General features: G+C 39.5%; 1 protein-coding gene across 6 annotated transcripts in view; it reads right to left on the reverse strand.

Annotated features, from left to right (window-relative positions):
* trip11 (thyroid hormone receptor interactor 11) overlaps positions 1-20,387 on the reverse strand; it is a 102,159-nt gene that overhangs the window by 39,757 nt on the left and 42,015 nt on the right. For 5 of the 6 annotated variants that reach the window (XM_069916114.1, XM_069916119.1, XM_069916116.1 and 2 more), the window contains 8 exons: positions 19,992-20,154; positions 15,728-15,768; positions 12,530-12,616; positions 10,564-10,764; positions 6,684-9,722; positions 5,200-5,340; positions 1,899-2,092; positions 531-694 (listed from right to left, as the gene is read on the reverse strand). In XM_069916114.1, coding sequence (XP_069772215.1) covers positions 531-694; positions 1,899-2,092; positions 5,200-5,340; positions 6,684-9,722; positions 10,564-10,764; positions 12,530-12,616; positions 15,728-15,768; positions 19,992-20,154 — 4,030 coding nt within the window. The remainder of the gene's footprint in view (positions 1-530; positions 695-1,898; positions 2,093-5,199; positions 5,341-6,683; positions 9,723-10,563; positions 10,765-12,529; positions 12,617-15,727; positions 15,769-19,991; positions 20,155-20,387) is intronic. The other variant, XM_069916117.1, reaches the window with a different exon arrangement.

The following is a 20,387-nucleotide window of genomic DNA, read 5'->3' on the forward strand; positions in this document are numbered from 1 at the left end:
TATTAGAGTATAATGTGCACAACCTGTAACAGGGCCAGTGACAGGGGGTCATTCCAATGCTGTCTGTAAGGAGTGTAAATGTTATTCCCGCATCTGCGTGGGTTTCCTCCCATGTTTCGAAGAGGTATGAAGTGATTCGCTGTGCATGGTTCAGCTAATGACCGGAGGGGCCTGTAACTGTGCTGTATCTCTCACAAAAAAGTCAACCTGCATCTTTCATTCCATTCAGAACTTCCACACCGTGGCAATAACATTTTCAAGCCAGGATGTGGTTGTAAATTTGATGGAGAAGAAATAGAAATGCAAATTGAGAGAATTGCTCCACAGATACAACTTCTGCCTCAGTTCTCAAATCAACTTACCTACTTACTTGCTTTGATAGAGATCCTCATATTGCATACAATGACAATGTTTGAAAATGTAATTAAATACTTGAGATATGGGAAGTTAGAAAAATTAGAACAAGTAAAACGGTGATAAAGTTGACCATCTACTTCTAACCCGCTTGTTTGGATTAAACAAAACCTTACCATGCTGAAATTGCTCTATCGCCATCTGCAGGTTGCTCAGTGACATTGCATACTGCTTAACTTGTTCTCGGGATGCACTCAACTGCATCACGGCTTCGTCTCGCTGTTTTGCAATGGTCTGAAGTTGCTCTTGCAAGGACTCCACTTGAAGACCGGCTTGGTGGCTAATGGGAAGAAATGCATTGTTTTCTGATATGAAGGTACACTTTTTGACCATAACTCATGCCATCGGATAAAATGGTTTGGAAGTACAGATCTGCAAAGGTGAATTTGTATCCGTAATAACACAGCAATTGTGCAGTCACCTAAGCCTCCCGGAACGGAGCAGCAGACACTGCAACAAATTTTCCATTCAGAACCTGTCTGATACTTTGATATCACATTTGGAGCGAAGATGCTTATTCATTGTTTATGTGCTTTGGCTCTTGCTGATATGCAGGAAAATCATTCAGTTTTTTTCCCCCAATTTCAAACAAGTTTTGAAAAGTTGCCTCTCCCTTTCTTTCCTTGAAGGAATGCATCCTCTTGGTACATTGGTAACAGTCCCACTGATCGTGGATCTTGTGCAAGCCAAACACCAAACAAATGCTGAAGTAAAACACACAAGTCTGCAGACACTGTGAGTGAAGCAAAAACAATGTTGAAGAAACTCAGCAGGTCAAACTGTACTTTATGTAAGATAGGTAAGGATGCAAAACCAACGTTTTGGGCTTGAGTTGAGTCCTTCATCAAGTTATGGCAAAATGTAGCCAGGGGTGAGGGACAGAAGCATAAGCCCAGAGGCCTGTTACCTGTTACCCACAGGTAATAGATGGATAAGGGAAGGAGGGGACACAAATGGGGGGGGGGGGGGGGGAGGGGATGGTGGGGGTGGATAGCTCTGTAAATGGAGAGGGAGAAGGGGGAGGAGAATTGGAAGAAAGAAGACAAAAGGAATGGGATGGCATCAACATCTTCAGTTTCTGCTAACCTCTTCCCCATTCTCCCTCCCTTCCCGAATGTATTGTTGGTTATAGATCTTTACCTTTGCTACATAAAGTACACAGTTTGACCTGCCAAGGTTCACCAGCATTGAGCTTTTACCAAACAAGTGCTGCAACATTACAGGTATCTTGTTCTGGTAGCAGAAGGATGATATACTAATTATGTTTGAAAATACTTAGCAGATGCTGAAATGGTAGGCTGACACCCTCAGACTTGTCTTAACGTTGTAGAATAATCAAGTCACCTCTATCAGATGTTTCGTATAATGACACAATTGATAATAGTGGTTTATTATGAAACAATACTCATGGAGTTCATGGAAGCAACCTATCCAATTAATTACCATTTTAAAATCTAATATTTACTTAAAGGGATTATTCCTACCTAGCACTTTCCACAGCACAAGATGAAGATGCCAACTTTTCCTCCAGGAATGTAATCTTCTTTCTCAGCTCAGTTTCTCGGTCCTCAGCTGCCAAGGCCTCTTTGGTGTACGATTCTTCCATCTCAATTAAATGGCTTCGCAGTCGCTGCAACTCCTGGTTAAGACGCTGTTCCTTGTCACGCATATGCTGCAACTGAAGAACACGTGTTCTTATCATGAAGGGCACGAGGTAGGACGGATAATCCCTTTTTGTTTCAGGATGGTGAATGACATGAAAAATGGAGATAATGAAATCCCGGGACCAGATAGCTAAGAAGCCAAATGTATTCCTCCTACTTTTAGTGGCAGGTGGAAAGAGCGCTTATTTCTCCTCCTGCAATCACTAAACCACTGATCAAGTTTCAAGATGGTCAAAAACTAGATTCTTCTGAAGCTAACAATTTGTTGCTTCATTGAATCCACTGTGACAACAACAGATGTTAAAATGTGACTGGCTATAACACAATGAACACCTCTAGAAACTGGTTTTTGCTGAATCTTCAGACCTAGAGCATAAAAGAAGTTCCTGCAATTGTGCAAGACACAGAATTGCTGGAGAAACTTAGTAGGTCCTGCAGTGTCCATAGAAGGAAAAGATATATAACCAATATTTTTGGTCCGAGCCCTTCAAGATATGCAATTGTTAAAACATGTTTTTGAATGGGTCTCTAATCAGGGTAAAAAAAAATTAACAGAAATTCTATGCTCCATCATACTCTTCCAATAATCCATACAACTTGGGGAGAATTATGAACTAAAATGCAACCTTAAATGACATTAACAGCAACTTACTTTTGAGCTTGTGTTTGGGAAGAACTTGACAGATATTCAAAATATACATTTTTTCTAGTTCCTGAAGAAGTGCCTTTCAAAGAAGGCAGGGATTGATTAGCCAGGGCATCAAATGTTATGGGGAGAAGGCCAAGTGGGAAAATGGATCAGCTCATGATTAATTAGCAAGGCAGATTCAAGAGGTTAAATAGTCTATTTCTGCTTGCATGTCTTATGGTCTTAAGGCTTAAAGATGAGAGGCAGCTCAAGAACACCCCAACAAACATGAAAGGATAGACAGATTTGTTTTAGTGCTTCCTTAGCAAGCAAACAAAGGATTAAGAAAAGGCATTTTCTCACTACCAGTGTGGTGAAAGACTGGCACTTGACAAAGTTGCTGAACACCCAATTTTCCTTCTCATGTTTTTTTATTGCAATTGTTTCACATGAAATGGATAAATCTACCTCACTGCTTAAACTCCTTAGAATTGAACCTCTGCCTTTTCAAACTATTGCCTAACCTGAAAAATCCTTGTCCCAAAATGAACAAAATAGGCTTTTGTTCCAAGATTCATACCCAGCCCTTCTATGATTACATCCTCTCAAAAAGATTTGTTGAGATTATCTCTATTTATTCTTTCACTGAGCCAGTGCATACAACTCCTACCATCAAGTCAATTCTGTATCCAATTGCCCCACCCCCCCACCTTGGATCCCAAGCTTGAATTGATAAATTGATGTTTGAATTCCGAGGAAGTATGCTGAAGTAACAGGGCTGCTTTAATATATGTGGAATACTTAGTCTAACAATTTTGTAACATTTCTCTGAACCCCACACATCTTCTGTAGTCTTTTCCATAGGAAAGGGTTCAACTATACTGAATTTGGCTAATTTTATATCCATTGGCCTGCTCACCATAGATCCTATGTGATCTAACCTTCCAGACTAACCTAGCACGGTGCCTTATCAAAAATCTTGCTAAAGACCATGTAGATTACTCCAACTCCCTGCCCTCCATCTTCTTAGCCTCTTCACAGTGCAAAGATTTTTATAAAACCACATTTCAAAACAAATAAAAATTGTGCAATAAAAAGACAAAACGAGGTAGTCTCTTTCGTTCGTTCTTCATTCATAAATCTGATGGCAGAGGGGAGGAAGCTATTCTGTGCAACTGAGTGTCTTCCTGGACAGCCTTAAATTGAATGGCATGAATATTGATTTTTGTTTTTAACTTTAGGTGACCCCTGCCCCAATCTGATTTCACTTTTCCTACTGCTGCACTTATTTTTTTCCCTTATAGCCTTTGTTTCCCCACTTCCCCTTTCCTAATGGTTTCTGCCTCTCACTGTGTCTCCACCTCTCACATCCTGTACTTGATCACCTCTGGGTCCCTCCCCCTCCTTCTTTCCCTATTTGTGTATGTAACTTCACCTATTCTATTTCGGTCTTGATATAAAGGGTTCATACCTAAAACGCTGACCATTTCTGCCCACTGTGAGTTTGCTCCAAACCTCTTGTCATCCAGAGTCTGGACATGGCTCCAGAGACTCTGGTTAATATGGGGCTGGGGGAGGGGATGGAAAGGGTGTGGGTGGGCGGGTGCAGGTGTGTGTGCATGTGCATGAGCGTGTGCAAACTCACATGGAGAAGAAAGAGGAAAAAAGGGCTGAAGGGAAGAAAGTTACTTGGAATTGGAGAATTTAATATCCGTGCCATTGAAATGTGAAGGATCCATGCAGAATACAAGGTGCTATCCTTCAAATTTGTTATTATTACATCACCCTGGCAATGGTAGAGAACAGACAGATCTGCATAGGAATGGGGAGAGAGATTAAAATGGCTAGCAACTGAGAGTGCAATTAACACAGAGGTCAATGTGCAGGTGTTCAGATAAGCAATCACATCGTCTCAAAGTGATGCTTTAGAACATAAATCAAGTTCAGGTACTTCAACCCATGATGTTGTGCTGACCATACATACCTACCCCCCAAAAAAACCAAACCCTCCCTATCTCATAACCCTCCATTTTTCTTGAATCCATGTGCCTGTCTAATGTACCAGCCCCACCTCCACCCCTAGCAATGGATTTTACTCTGTAAAAAAACTTACTCCTGATATCGCTCCTAAACTTTCCTCCCCTCACCTTTTACACATGTCCTCTGGTTTTTGCTACTGTTGCCTCAGGAAAAAGGTGCTGGCTGTCCACCTATCTATGCCTCTCAATATTGTAGACCTCTATTAAGTCATTTCTCATCCTACTTCGCTCAAAAGAGAAAAAACCCCAAGCTTTGTTAACCTTCCCTCATTAGACACTTTCTCCAAACCAGCTCCATTAAATTCTGGTTCCATCACACTTGGAATATTATGTTCAATTCTGGTCAATCTCATTACAGGAAAGATGTGAAAGTTATAAAGGGTGCAGAAGAAATTTACCAGGATGTTTACAAGATCCTTGTCTGAACATAGCCACAATTTTGATTCTTTCTTACCTCATTCACTAATGCTGTGGCTTCCATTTGTTTCTGTTTAAGGGCCAACATAACTTGGTCTCTCTCATGCTGAAACATCCCTGCTTGCTCCTGCATTGATTTCACTTCATTAAGCAGCTGATTTAACTCGCCAGTCTTCCCCTTCAAGTCATGAAAAATAACTGATCAATTCCAAACAAAGCTCACAACTAGAAAGATTTAAAACATCTTAAAAAGCTAGTTATAAAGATCTATAAATGTTATCCTTTTCAAAAAAATTTTTTGCCATTTTGCAAAATCTAGAATTGTGTTGCTTATTTTATAAAAGATTGTGCTTATCTTAGGGCGACATGGTTAGCGTAGTGGTTAGTGCCACACTGTTACAGCACCAGCCACTGGGACCAGGGTTCAAATCCAGCGCAGTACATTCTCCCCCTGTCTGCATGGGTTTCCTCCGGATGCTCCAGTTTCCTCCCACCCTCCCCAAAATGTACCAGGATTATGGGTCAATTGGGGTGTAATTGGATGGCACGGGCTCATGGGCTGAAAATATCAAGCTGTAAGTCTAAATTTAAATAACATTTTTATATTTTAAATTACTTTTTTGGTATCTAACAAAATTTGAAGATACATCATGACATTTGGAAGGATTGTCTTTGCCATCTGAAACAATTTGACACATCCAAATGCTTGCCGACATGGAAATAGTAACCAAACTAAAAAGAAAACATTTGTTGAACATTGTGGTAATCACTTGGAAGTATCCAAGTGCTATTTTGCTTTCATCAGTAGGTACAGGAGAAGATCAAAGAAGACGGTGACTTTTTTTTAAAAAACTACTTCAAAATCCATGCTGGAGCTAGATGCTCTTCGAGAGAAACCATTCTTTTTGATGGAAATACGATATTCTAACACAGTAACATTTAATTAATACCTTTTACGTTAAGAAGAAATGGAACCATGCTAGGATGCATGTGTGCAATCGTTTTAAATTATAAAAGCCACCAAGCGGGAATGTGGAAGTGATTTCAAAAACTCCACTGGAGTGCTGCAATTAGCAATTCTATCAAATAGTGAATCTGTTAATAGTGGTTAACACAGTTCTATTACAGCACCAGAAACCTAGATTCAAATCCCCTACTGTGTAAGGAGTTTCTACTTTCTCCCTATAATGTGCGTGGGTTTCCTCCAGGTGTTCCAATTTTCACCCACCCTCCAAAGAGGACAAATGGGCTTGTAAGTTAATTGGTGTATTTGGGAGGAACAGACTCACGGGCTGGAAGGGCTTGTAATTCTAAAAAATATATAATGCAAGACATTTTCTCTTAAAATATTTCAACACAGAGTTCCGACTGTCAATAAAACCTGAGTTACAAGTGATTTAATCTTGCAACCTGCTGCAAATTGTGCACTAATAACTTAAGTAACATTACATTTTCATCAGAATGCTACAGATTCATTCCTAACCAGCTCCATCTAGAAAGCAAAAAAGATTTTGAACCAACCTTTTCTTTCTCCTTCAACAGTATCTCTAATGCAGAAGCTTTTTCTTTCATGGCATTCGATTCAAACTCCTTTTCTCTCAACATCATGGAGAATTGCATATTAGTCTCCTGCAGGGCTCGAAATTCAGTTTCCTTTTCCCTCGACTTGGCTATAATTTGGTCGTTCTCCTCCTGGGACTTATGGATGTCAATTTCCAAAAGAGAAATCCTTTCTTTCAGATTAGTGACAGCCTGTTTTAAAACTTCATTTTCATTATCCTTGTTCCTCAAGCATCCCACCACTGATGACAACTGGTCACTCTTTGATTTGATGAGAAGATCTTTTTCTCTGAATGATCTTTGCAATTCTTCATTTTTTTCTCTCATTTGCCTAATCTCAAGAGCCAAATCGTCTTGTAGGCTTTGTCCAATGTTTGCATTCACTGATTGAAAGGCAGATAATTTAGCATTATTTTGAAGTGATGTTATTGTGGTCTCCTTCCTCTCCAATATTTTATTCAAACGTTCCACCTCTTGCTGTAGTTCTTTAATTTGGTTCAAGTGCTCATCTGATGCACATTCACGGGAAGAAACTTCCGTGTGCAACATTCCAGTGTTTGTTGCAACCATTTGTGGTTCGGGGGGTACACTGTCCAACTTGTCCAATATCAGATTCTTTGTACTACTGAGTTGACCTATGCTTTGCTGGACCTCTGCAAGTTCCTGGCTTAGGGTCTGCAATTTCTTCTCCTTTTGCTCATAATTATGAATTAAACTGTTGTAGTCTATCTGAAGCCTGGAGTTACAGTCCCCATCTGTGGATAATCGACCCTGAAGCTTAAATAGCTCATCCTGGAGCTGAGCCGACTCGTGCTGCATGTTTTGAACAGTGGTGATCACCTGTTGCTTCCACTCCTCCATCTTCTTCACTTGTTGCTTTAGTTTGTCACGCTCTTGTAAGAGTTCTTCAAACTGATTGCTACTCACTAGGCCCAACTCGTCATTAGTCCCCATCCCAGAGGTCTGCAGTACAGTGACTAGAGTTTGGCATTTCTGACTAAGAGCATCGATTTCGATGTCTTTCTCTCGGATAATCCGAGACAAATTCTGGATTGTTTCCCTCACCATATCTTGACCCTCATTTTCCACCTTATTGACCATTTTCAGATTTTCTTCTTGAAGCTTCAGAAGTGCAGCTTCCTTTGCAGCAATAATATCCATCATTTTGTGATATTCAGTCTTCAGTTGGCTGTTTTCTCTGGTCTTTTCATTTAACACAGCCAACACTTGCTCTCTCTCCATTGCATAAGCCTGCAACTGTTGCTGCAAGTAGGCCACGTCGGCACCAACCTGGCCGCAGGTGCCAGAGGTTATCCTGGCATTAAGAGTTTGGATTTCCATGTTTTTTTGTTGAATGATTTGAGTTAGCTTAACCACTTCATCCTTCAAAAGAGCAAATTGATCTACCTGCTTTATTAGAGTTAAGTTCTTCTCATTCAGTACTTTTATTTCCAGTTCTTTCTCTTTTATACCATTAACTAATCTATCAATCTCCACTTTAGACAAATCATGTTTTTCATTTCCATTTTCTCCATTCATTGGTTGAACTTTAATATCTTGAAGAATAACTGGAACATCAGTGGAAACAACCTGAAACTCTCTCTGCGTTTTCATTTGATTAATAGATTCCTGAAGGTTGCGGATTTCATCATCTTTTTCAGAAATTAAATTTTCATATGTTGAACTAATTTCCTCACATTGGCTTTTAGCTTCGTCCCCTCGATCCTGGACAGATCGTTGCAGATGGAGAACATTTTGCTTTTGCTCCTCAATAGTCCTTTTGTGAAGCCTTACTTCCTCTTCAAGACTATTCCTTTTGTTGTTTAATTCAGTTATTTCTGTTTCCAGCTCCGTTATTATATCAAGCGTCTTTGGTTCAACAATAGGCTGAGGCCTGCTTTGTTGATCCCCAAGTCTATCCATTTCTTCCTTGAGGTGGTTATTTTCTTCCTTCATCACGCTTAATTGCCGATCTTTCTCTTCAAGGTTTTGTTTCAAGGATTCACATTCCTTGAAAATCTTAATATTCTTTTCAATTTCTTGATGCAATTCTAAACTTCTCGCCTTCAAGGTTTCAACGAATGCTTCCTTTTCGTTCAGAAGGTCTGTCAACTGCTGTTGTCCCTCCAAACTTGATGTCAGCATCTCCTTGGTCTCTTCATGGTCCACTTCCAACTGCTGCAGATTGCGTTTGAGTCCTTCAATTTCAAAATCCTTCTCTTGCATCAGCTTGATTAAAGAGTTATGCTCTTTCTGCAATGCCGTAGCACCTAAATTTTGAGCCTCGGTTAACTCCTTAACGGTTTGTTCGTATTTTTTGGCCTCTTCATTTCGCTGTTTCTCAGCCTGGCTCAATTCAGACTGCAACTGGGCTTTCTCCATTTTTACCGCTTCCAGCAATAAGCTGTTTTTCTTTGAAATCTCACTGTTCCTGGAAACAGTTTCCTCAAGTTGCTCTCTAACTCGGTCTAAAGCTAGGCTGGCTTCATCTTTATCTGCAACCAGTTTTTTATTTTGGATTTTGAGATCATAAAGTTTTGTTTGCAACTCATCACTTATACATCGAGTTTCCAGTATCTGTTTCCTCAAGTCTGAAATTTCTCTGTCTTTATCTTGGATTAATTCCTCTTGGCATGCACTGCTCGGAGTTTGCTGAACTGATCGAGTCAACTCCATCTTGGGCACTGCCAACTGAGATTCTGCATTCTGTAACTTTTTCCTCACACTTGCAGCTTCAGCCTTCAAGTCCGAATTATGTGCCTGAGATTTGTTTAGCTTCTCTGTTAGGTCAGTGATTTTCAGGTCCAGCTCTTGCTTCTTCATGTGCAACTCATTGAGTGCAAAAGCACTTTGGCTCAGCTTGCCTTTCTGAGCTTCTAGCTCTTGCACCATTGATGCTTTATCAGCGGTCATGATCTCCAGCTCAGACTGCAGTTGTAGGATCTTTCCTTCAGAATCTTTACGTTCCTGTGCCAATTGATCTTTGGATCTAATCAAATGCTTCAGGGAAGACAAAATTATAATGTCATTCAGGCATGTTTCAATTGCATTTCTATTGATAGTGCATTACATGGGTGTAAATTGATAATTTTAGAATGAGTGCATCATTTACTGGCAGGCAATTCACAGCAATGGAGGAGAAAAACAAAATACTGTGACAAATTTCTGGCACCTCAAATTATCCTAGCCAATGCTCCAATAGAACGGAGAAAATAAATGTGACCAATGGGTTTAAAATTTACATTAGAAATATCAACAATATAATAAATGCTTAACCTGTGACCTTTAAAAGCAAAAGCCAAAATACTTTTTTTTTTAAATGAAGTATACAAAATAGTTCCATATGGAGTAGCCAGAACCTCTGATCATAGTTCAGCTGTTAGTTTAATGCAAAATTCCTCTTCCATAAGAGGGGGGGGGGGGGGCGTGAATCATTTAACAACCAACTGATCAATTTGAACTCAGTGGGCTGAGCAACACAAATTGGAGAAACCGAATGGCCAACATTTCAGGTTGAAGCCCTCCATCAACATGGAGATGAAAAGCTCTAGTCCGAAGCATCAGCCATTATTTTTGTCCCACTGATGCTGCTCAGCTCACTGGGATCCTCCTGCGGAACCTATTTAGCTTTACGTTCCAACATCTGCAGCTTCTGCATATCTCCAATACAAAACTGCCCACACTGTGACCGTTAAAGAAATATTTTACCCCACCCAAGCCTTTATACAAGTCAATGTAAAGTATTTTATAATTTACAAACATTACACAAGGAATCCAGAATTAAATTAATGTCTCTTCATTATGAAGCCCAATACAAATAATGAACAGTAATATGCCCTACTTGAGTCGCCTCTTGATTCTGTTTGTCCAGTTCTTCCAGTTCAGTCATTAGCATGTCTCTCTGCATGGAGATCTCTGTCAGCTCCCTCTCTTTAGTAAATAAGTTATGCCTTAGTTCACTCATTTCAGAGTCCAGATTGTTACGGTCAGATTCAGTCCTTTGAACAGTCTGTAGGTTTGCGAGTTCCTGTTGAATATGCTCCTGCCATTAAAAGAAGTAACAACTTTTCTGTTTTATTTGCACTCAATAAACTGCGCAGAGATTACGCTTTTCCCGCCAAGTTATCCTCTGACAGGCAATCTTGCTTTGCAAAGTTATCTGTGATGCAGTAAAGAAACGTTGAATTACTTGCAGACGGTCAATATCTCCAGATTCCATTCACATGGCAAATAAACTGCTCATTCGTTATGTGTCCTTCAACCACTTTACACAGGTACATCCTGATGAAACAACACTCTCGAGTTCTCAGAGCAAAATATGCAGACATGCAACCAGACAGAACGCACATTCCCACAAATAAATCATTTTTTTCTCAACTTTGAGAGTCTCAGATGGACCGCGCGAGCAGTTCCTTTGCTCGTTCACCATTCTCACTGCCCGTGGGAAGAAGCGGTTTCTCAGCCTGGGGGTGTTGGCTCCGATCCTCCTGGATCTCTTTCCCGACGGGAGCTGAGTGGAAGTGGACCTTTCATGATCCTGGTAATCACATTGATTGGGGTGTGGGGGAGAAACCCCCCCCCCCCCCCAGTGATCCTCTCTGCCACTGTTATTGTCCTTCCAATCCATTTTTCTGCAGCAACTGTACCACACTGTGATGCAGCTGGCCAGGACACTCTGAATAGGGCTCTTGTAGAAGGTCAACATGATGGTGGCTGGTAGCCTTGCTCGCTTCAGTCTTCTCAGTAAGTTAAGTCACTGTTGCACTTTCCTGACAAGTGAGGAGATGTTGGGCGTCCACGATAGGTCACTAGTTAAGTGGACTCCAAAGAACTTGGCGTTCGCTACTCCATCCACTATAAAGATATTCATGTCTAGTTTGGGGGAGGGGGGGGTCGGACATTCCTGGTCCTCCTGAAGTCCACAAATTTCCTTCGTCTTGTCCATGTTAAGACTCCTTGTTGTTGCTGATGAGGCCAATGACTGTTATGTCACCTGCAAACTTGACTCCATTGGAGTTGGATCTGGTGATACAGTCGTGGGTCAGTAGCGTGAACAGGAGCGGGCTGAGCATTTAAGGAGAAGTTGGATATATATATATGGACAGGAAAGGAATGGAGGATTATGGGTTGATGGGGTTAGGAGGAGAAAGTGTTTGACATGGACTAGATGGGCCAAGTTGGCCTGTTTCTATGCAGTAATTGTTATATGGAATTGTTTCTTCCATAGGTGAATTGAAATGGGTCAAGCATCACTGGGAGGCGTGCTCTGATGCATTCCATCAACTGATGCTCGAAGCATATTTTGCTGAGACAATGGATAAATGTATCTACCATAGATGCTCAACTTGCTTCCAACCTTCTATTGCCAACAACATTATTTTGGGAAACACATTGGTGACAAACATACCTATTTATAGTTCTCTGCCCTGAAGACAATAGTCACTCATTGATTATTTGATAACACAGAGGGAAATTAGTCTAAATTAGAAAGGACATTGCACATCAGAAATTCTTTACAAGTTCCATACTAACTCTAAAGTGAATGTGCTGTATTCACACTGCTGGCTTGTGTACAAAGCTGCGGATATATATATATGCACAGGTTTCTGAAAGCAACTTTCAAGAGATGTCCACAGCTGCTCTTATTTTCTCCACAACCTCTATGATTCACCCTTAGCAGAATATATGAACTGCTTATGAAGTAGTTTATGCTTTATAGAAACCTACTTGAGTTTTAAATACAATTTTCAAAAAGAAAGAGGATTTAAAGGATAGTCTAACAGTAAAGGTGTAGATACAATGCCAACCTTCTCTTTTTGTAGTTCTTTTTCATGGTTCAACAGCTGCAGACTTGCCCTCAGCTCCTGAATATCTTCTTGTCCATTAAATTTATCCTTCAAAGATAATGAAACAAAAATTAAGATGCATAATTTTGCTACCAAATTTTACAATAATTTATATGTACAAAAGCTTTTCAAACAAAGAATATTCAATTTACTGTTCACTTGTTCGATAATCTGAGGTACAATTTTGATCAACTCTTATCCTGGATTCAAATTAGCCCAACAAACTAAAAAATATTAGACCACAATTCATCAAGAGCAAAGCATGAGTGTGTTTTAAAAAAAGTAAACGCTATCAATGCTGAGAAGGAGCTGGTAGAGGCAAATTCTGAACAGTTAAGAAAATGAATTGCCAAATTATAGAAGGCCAAGTCTATGTAAATCAGTTAGTATGGATAAGTACTTGTGGGTTAGCATGGTTTTGATGTACGTTATAACTCCATTACTCTATGACCAACACTTCCATTCACAACTTCTACAAAAAAAATCCGAGAGTTTATTTATCACTCCACTAGGTGCAAATAGAATGCAAGAAACCACAATGAGGGAAACGTGAATCATTTGACTGCATCTACACCAAATTCCACACTGTAGTGCAAACCCTCTTTAGTGGAAGAAACTACAAAGAAGCAACAGGGTTCAGAGCAGTGGTACAAAATGGTCAGACTCGGTATTTCACACATGTTAAAGCAGCTGTTCAGAACACTTTCTCAGATTTTAAACCTCTGGAAAAAAAAAAAATTCTGAATATTTTATCAATTCGTGCTTGGGATCCAATTGGATATAGTATTAGCTTGAAAGTAAGGTCAGATGGTTGTTATTCAATTTGGAAACCTGTGGCCAGTGGTGTGTGACAGAGAGAATGTTGGGTCCACTGCTGTTTGTCATCAAAGCACCAGTAATTAATAAAGATAACAGTGTTTAACAGCATGGTTAATAAATTTGCAGTTGTCAGTGAAGAGTAAAGCAGGATCCAGATCATGTGGTAAAGTTGTCTAAGGAGCACCAGTTGGCAGTGTGAGGTGTTACATTTTATAAAGTTAAACCATAGTAGCACCTACACAGTACATGGGAGTTCCCTGGAGAGCACTGTAGTACAGAGAGTCCTTGGGTTACAAGTAGAGAGTTCCTTGAAAATTGAGAACATAGGGTAGTGAAGAAACCATTTGGCACATGAGACTTCATCAGCTAGATTTCTGGGAGTTTTCGTCTATCTATAGTGCTGCTACAAGAGCATCTTTTTCCACAGAGGGTGATGGGTATATGTACAGAAACTGGGACATCATGATACAACTGGACAAGACATTGGTGACACTATACTTGGCAGAGCACAACTGTGGTCATCCAGTTAATAAAATATGACAAAGCTGAAATGGTTCAGAAATTATTCACTTCCGGCGCGGACTCGAAGGGCCGATATGGCCTGTTTCCGCGCTGTAAACTGTTATATGGTTATATGTTAAACTGTTATATGGTTATATGTTATATGGTTATATGGATGCTACTGGGACTGAATGGCTTGTTACAGGAGAGGGTGGGGAGGGGGCTTAATAGAGCTTTATAAAATCATGAGGGGTATAGATATAGTAAATAGTCATAGTCTATTTAGAGTAAGGGAGTCTACTCCCCTTGAGTAGGGAGGAAATAGTTTTGTTAGAAAAAAAGATTTAACAGAGCTATGAGAGTTTAGTCACTGAAAACGCACTGGTGGCTGATGAACACCAAGTAACGACACACACAGTTGCAGGTAAATCAGAACTCGTTTACTCGAGTCACTCGCATATTCTTTTAAAACAATGAACCATGCGCACCATGGCATGACGTTGTAACATCCCATGCCAGTTCACTAGACTTCTGGGAGTTGTAGTCTATCTCTAGTGCTGCTACAAGAGCATCTTTTTCCACAGAGGGTGACGGGTATATGGAGCAAGCTGCCAGAGACAGTAGTAGGAGTGTACAATTGCAAAGCTTAAAAGATATTTTGACAGCTAAATGGATAAGAAAGGTTTAGAGGGATATGGTCCTAGGACAAGCTTGGGTCAACAGTTTGGTTGGCAAGGATAAAATGGGCCTAAGGACTGGTTTCCATGCTGCAAAATATTATGATCCTGTGAGGGGCAGAGAGAAGGTGAAAAGTCACAGTCTTTTTCCCAAGGCATGTAATTAAAATGAGAGGGAAACGATTTGAAATGGGTCCATGGGTAGTAGGTATGTGCAAAAGGCTGCCAGAGGAAGAATGTGACAATGCTGGAAGAGTACAGTGGAGATTCACAAGGATGTTACCTGGATTGGGGCATTTTACTTATGAAGGCTAGAGAGATTAGGTCTACTTTCCTTGTTGTAATGGAAATGGTTAACTGGGGACATAATTGAGATGTATAAAATTGAGCGATACAGAAATAGTAAATTTTCAGGAATCTTTGACATTTATCAAAGAAGAATAAAATTACAGCACATAGATTTAGGGTAAGGGGCAAGACATTTAATCAGGATCTGATGGGGAGCTTTTCCACCTGAGAGCTGTGAGTAGTTTCTATGCAATGCTAGACAGAAGAGTCACTAATTGCATTTAAAAGATGTCTAGATGAGCACTTGAATTGCCCAGGCTTTGAAGGCAACAAGCCAAGTACTGGATGATGAGATTGATAAAAATGAATGTTTATTGGTCAAAATTGATTTGGAGCCAATTGACTCGTTTCAATACTGTATGACACTATAAAGACATTTAAAATACTCAAATACGCTCCAACAATTTATCAAAAACTTTGGGTTTTTTTTGCATAACTACAAATTCTTGGGTTATTTATCATGTCATATTTCATGTACATCTCAAAAGTTACTGTCCCATCTGAGATACTTATTAACTAATTAAAACTTATTTTTTGAACCTCATCAAATGAATATTCAAATAACTCTGATAGATTAAGCTTTCTATTATTAACTTTCAATTAAGGAATGTCATACAATGTCTCACAACAAGCAACTGTTGTCTACTCATTGATAATGCTTACCGTAGTTTAGAAGGCCAGTCTAGGGTAGTATATTGTGAATATTAGTACTGTTTACTGATAAACTGCACTAGTGTTTGAATAAAGAGCAGGAATACCTTACATCAATGCAAATTTAATGACATTACTCAGGAAGCCACCTAAAAATACATACATCATTAGGGTTATTCATTCCCTTCTGTTCTTTCTCTGCATCTGTAATGTAAAAAAAATTAAATTATAAGGAACAAAATTCAACTTTATTCACCCTTACAACTCACCAGCTGTGAACACGTGCTTTCTGTAAATATGAACTGTTCAAAATTACCAATATGGAAAATGTATTAGATCAGAAACAACTTGAAAATAAAAGTTTAACTATTCCAGCCTGTCATTGCATGTTTTGATTTAACAATCAAAACCGAACAAAAATTTGCAGTGAGATGTACAGATGAACTGAAGACACAAGTCATAACATTAGAAAAACCACTGGATTCCCATCAATAAAATATGGTTCCAGTCGAATATCCACTAGAATCATCTGAGACAGTGAAGTTTTCAATCATGGATGTACTAATTCAAATCAAGTCTTTCAATTGAAGTAATTGAATCACGTAGAGTAAAAGCCTCCGTATCCACCACCTATGGGGATTAGCAGATGCCGGATAAGTGAATTTTCTGGTTGCTTGAGATTGTGTGGTTGTGTGAATAGCGAACTGCAAGAGGCGCTAATTTTAAACTCTTGTATTTTTTACCTATTTATTTTCCACAATATTTTTGCCGATTGCTTGAATTCCGGAAAACGAGAGTTTTACTGTACTGAAGATGTGGTCGCAAGATGCAGAGGACTAGTGTGCTTTCCTCTCGACTCTGGAGATGTGACTGAATTCAGTTAATAGAATGCTGTTAACACAAAATTATTCTGGCTCATCTTCACATAGTCTCTAGTGCACATATTTACTCAATAAGCTCAGGGTCTTTTCTTTCAGAAGTGATTTGCATGACTGAAATGATGGCCCTGACCTTGTGATTGATTAATCAACTTAAAAACTACTTACATTTCTTGTCTAACCTTTATTTTCACAGATGAATTAAAACTTGATATTAGACAAAATAACTTTATATAGCATGCATTTGGAAATCAGTAAGAAAATAATAATAATTGCCATAAGGCAGGACAAGTTATCTACTTTTCACTACCTCTGCAGTGGAAAGACCCTCAGCCAATGGAGCACAATCCATATAGGAAACATCATACCACACCCATTTTGGTTGCATCAGTCTTTATCTTAACCAGTTTCACTAGCTCTTCTCCAGAATGTTTTCTAACAATTCAGTGCTTTGTCCATCAGTGTACTGCATGGTCTATTCACACTCATGCATTATCCCCAAATCCATGCATCCCACAGACTAGTCTTTTATGTGGCACCTTATCAAACTACCTTCTGGAGATCCAACCCCTTTATCCATTGTGCTCATTATATCCTCAAAGAACTCCAACAAATTTGTCAAACAGGACCTGGGCTTTGTGAATCCATCCTGCGTCTGCCTGATGGAACAACTTCAACAAAGATGTCTCACTATTTCTTCCCTAATGATGTTCAAGTGCATTTTCTCAACTACAGATGTTAAGCTAACTTGTCAATAATTACCCACCTTTTGCCTGGATACTTACTTAAGCAGTGGCATGGTCTTTCCAATCCATCCGGGCCGGACCTGCCCAGATTCGAGAGAATTTTGGTAAATGATCACAAGTGCCTCTACTATAACTTCCACTATTTCTTTCTGTACCCTGTGATGTATTCCATCAGGCCCAGGGGAATGACCTACCTTCAGACCCATGAGTTTGTTCAGCACTACCTCGTCCATAATCGCAACTGCACTGAAGCCCTCACTTCCCATCACACTCTTAACACTGTTCTGTGGCATGTTTGACCCGTCTTCTGCATTGAAGACCAACACAAAATAGTTGTTCAAAGCCTCTGCAATCCCTCTTCTCATCCACTTGCATGTATAAAACAACAATTCACTCAGGCATGGCTGATTTTTTTTTGAACAGACACACCGCAGGTCAAACCATGTCCAAGGGTAGAAGTAGTCAGTACTTTTTCTCCCCCCACAACACGCGTTTCATCAACCACAGAATGCAATTTCTGAATCTAACAACTAAGAGAACAGTTGGTATTATCACGATTTTGAAGACAATGTTTAAATCACAAAATCAGACATGTCTATTTGTTGCTCAAATAATATGATCATTTAAATTACTCAAAAAAGCAAAATTTCACAGACCTATTTAAAAATACAAGGTTTTCATTAGCTATGTCCACTTGCATTATTTTAAATCAATGTTTATGGATGATCAAAACACATACATTACTTCAAAAAGAGATGAGCTGACAAAATTTCTTCGAAATAAGGTGCTTTCACATTGCTTGGGATTGGCAGGTGGCCAGCAGAAATCAAAAGGAAAAATAGTATCCATTAACAAGGCTTTCTTTTGTGTATCTACTGTACTGCCTGAAATGCAATTCAGATTGATTTGATATTTATATTGTTGGCTGTTAAAGACCTTCCCTTTGCATTGGTATGGATCTCATCACTGTACAAAACCAAGCAAAGTAATTTGCTTTCCAAATTTTAAAAAAAGCTTATGCATATTTTAACAAATATTATTTTTATTTTATTCATTAATAGGATATAGGTGTTGCTGTCAACCCCACTAATTACTTCCATCCCTACTGACTTTGAGGTGATGAGCCATTGACTTCAAAAGTTGCAGCCATCCGACTGAAACGCTGCTAGACAGGGAACTAACTCAAAGACATAAATCCAGTCGTTGTGAAGGATCAATGATAGATTTCCACATCAGAAGTGCATGCGCAACTCAGCGGGAAACAGGTGGCCTTCCCATATGCATGAAGCCCTCCCCTTCTTAGTGACCAAGGTTGAGTTTGGGAGCTACTGTCAGTGTAGCTTCAGTGATTAACTGCCATAGACTTCGTAGATGGTACACAGCCAGTTATTGTTTGCCACTGGTCGACAGAATTAATGCTGATATTAAGGGACTTGGTGGCAACAATATCAATGAATGCTAAAGGTAGTTGATTAGATTCTCTCTCAAGATAATATCCCACTGCAGAGTTTCAAAGAAAAGCAGAACAGTGGAATTTGCCTGGTCATTCCCCAACTTCAAGGACTGCAAGATGTGGGCATAATAACATTGCTGTTAGATTTTGCTATGTGATTTCACGTAATTGGCTCCAAATAGGATGGAGCATTCAAAAGTCACTAAAGACACTTCTGTAGTTGATCTGTAGTTTGAATACATTTACTTAAGCTTCTGTTGCCATGGAGACCCACAACTTTACATCTCTCTAGGGTGCCGCCTAACTGATATCCAGAACTGAGTATCCTTCAATCTCGCCCAATCAAATTAATGTTTGTGGTATTAAATAAGTTTTCCCAAAAATTGATGGCCGACTGGTGCACACAACTTAAATTAGCTGCACCAAGTGAAGAGGAAAAAGACCCAGAAGCATTATTAACTTCCAGACTTCAAAACAGAACAAAGCTATTAATTCACTTGCAGTTGTCAGACTGCTCTGGGTTACGTTGCTACCGGGTGCAAGTTATTAAAGAAAAGCAAGTGCAAGCCCGAGGAAAAATAATTCCCAAGTTTGCCTGTTGGAGAATGCTAGTCTTGCCAAATTCGTCCCTATTCTGTGAGTGTTCATTCCTATGCCAAAAAAGCTTTTCTTCATGCGAGTGTGGACTTGCTGCCTGATCCTTTGTTCCATTGTCTATTGTCTATTTCTGCACACTTTCCAGTAGGTTTTGCCTTGAAGAGAACAAATCCTGATAACCAAGACCAATTCTAGTATTCTTCATGCAATTTGACCAAGGTCAGTTGCCTCAACACCAACTTCTGGGTTGCAAGATTCTTTGACACAGTTCTTTGTCAAGTGTACTGTAGACTTCTATGGCTCCTAATTAATGCCAACCAATGAAAGACACTGCATGCAACAAATACCATAAATTATCAGCAAATATATATCCAGAGCAACTTAAATCATCAGTTTGTGTTCAAAGCTGCAATTCCCAATACGTGATCTAAAATTAGTTATTTTTCTCCAACTAAAAAATATAAATGAAGCCCAAGTTCTATCCATAGCTTTAAGGACACTCTTTCACACAGCCATGTCCTTTTACAACTCCACAAATCAATTATAATCGTTAAATGTTAATACAGATGAGAAATATACATTCACATAATACTGAGAGTAGCATTTGTTATTGCAACTCTCAGCAGTTTCAGTACCAGCACATAAAACAAGTATTTTTAAACTTATCTCAGTATTGTAACAATAAATAATTCAATCCTCTGCCAAATTATGATGCATCTTAAAGAGTTTCGCTGCACAGCAGTTGCTCCTAACCTTGCAATTGCTGCTCCAGTTCTTCAATCCGTTCCTCATATTCTGCCAGCTCATCCCTGTGTCGGTTAGTGAGATTAGTTATTTTTTGCCGATGTACATCCTGGAGAGTAGACAGTTCATGCTGATGCTCATCGATCTCCCGACTAAGCTGCTGCCTCACCTCCTGTCATAATGAGGCAAAGGGATGTCATTAAAATGGCACCAACCAAGCATTACCATCATCAAAATATTTATGAGGGTCATTAATCATGAACACCGCAATTCCAATTCAACTGGGAAATGGGCCTGTGTGTTCATTCAATACCTCCCATGAATGCTGCAACATAATCAGTGCTGAAACTCACATACCATTAGATTTTCCATACAAGGTAGCTTGTGCACGCATTTCCACAAACA

The sequence above is a fragment of the Narcine bancroftii genome, chromosome 2 (assembly GCF_036971445.1).
Source record: "Narcine bancroftii isolate sNarBan1 chromosome 2, sNarBan1.hap1, whole genome shotgun sequence".
NCBI classification, from domain to species: domain Eukaryota; kingdom Metazoa; phylum Chordata; class Chondrichthyes; order Torpediniformes; family Narcinidae; genus Narcine; species Narcine bancroftii.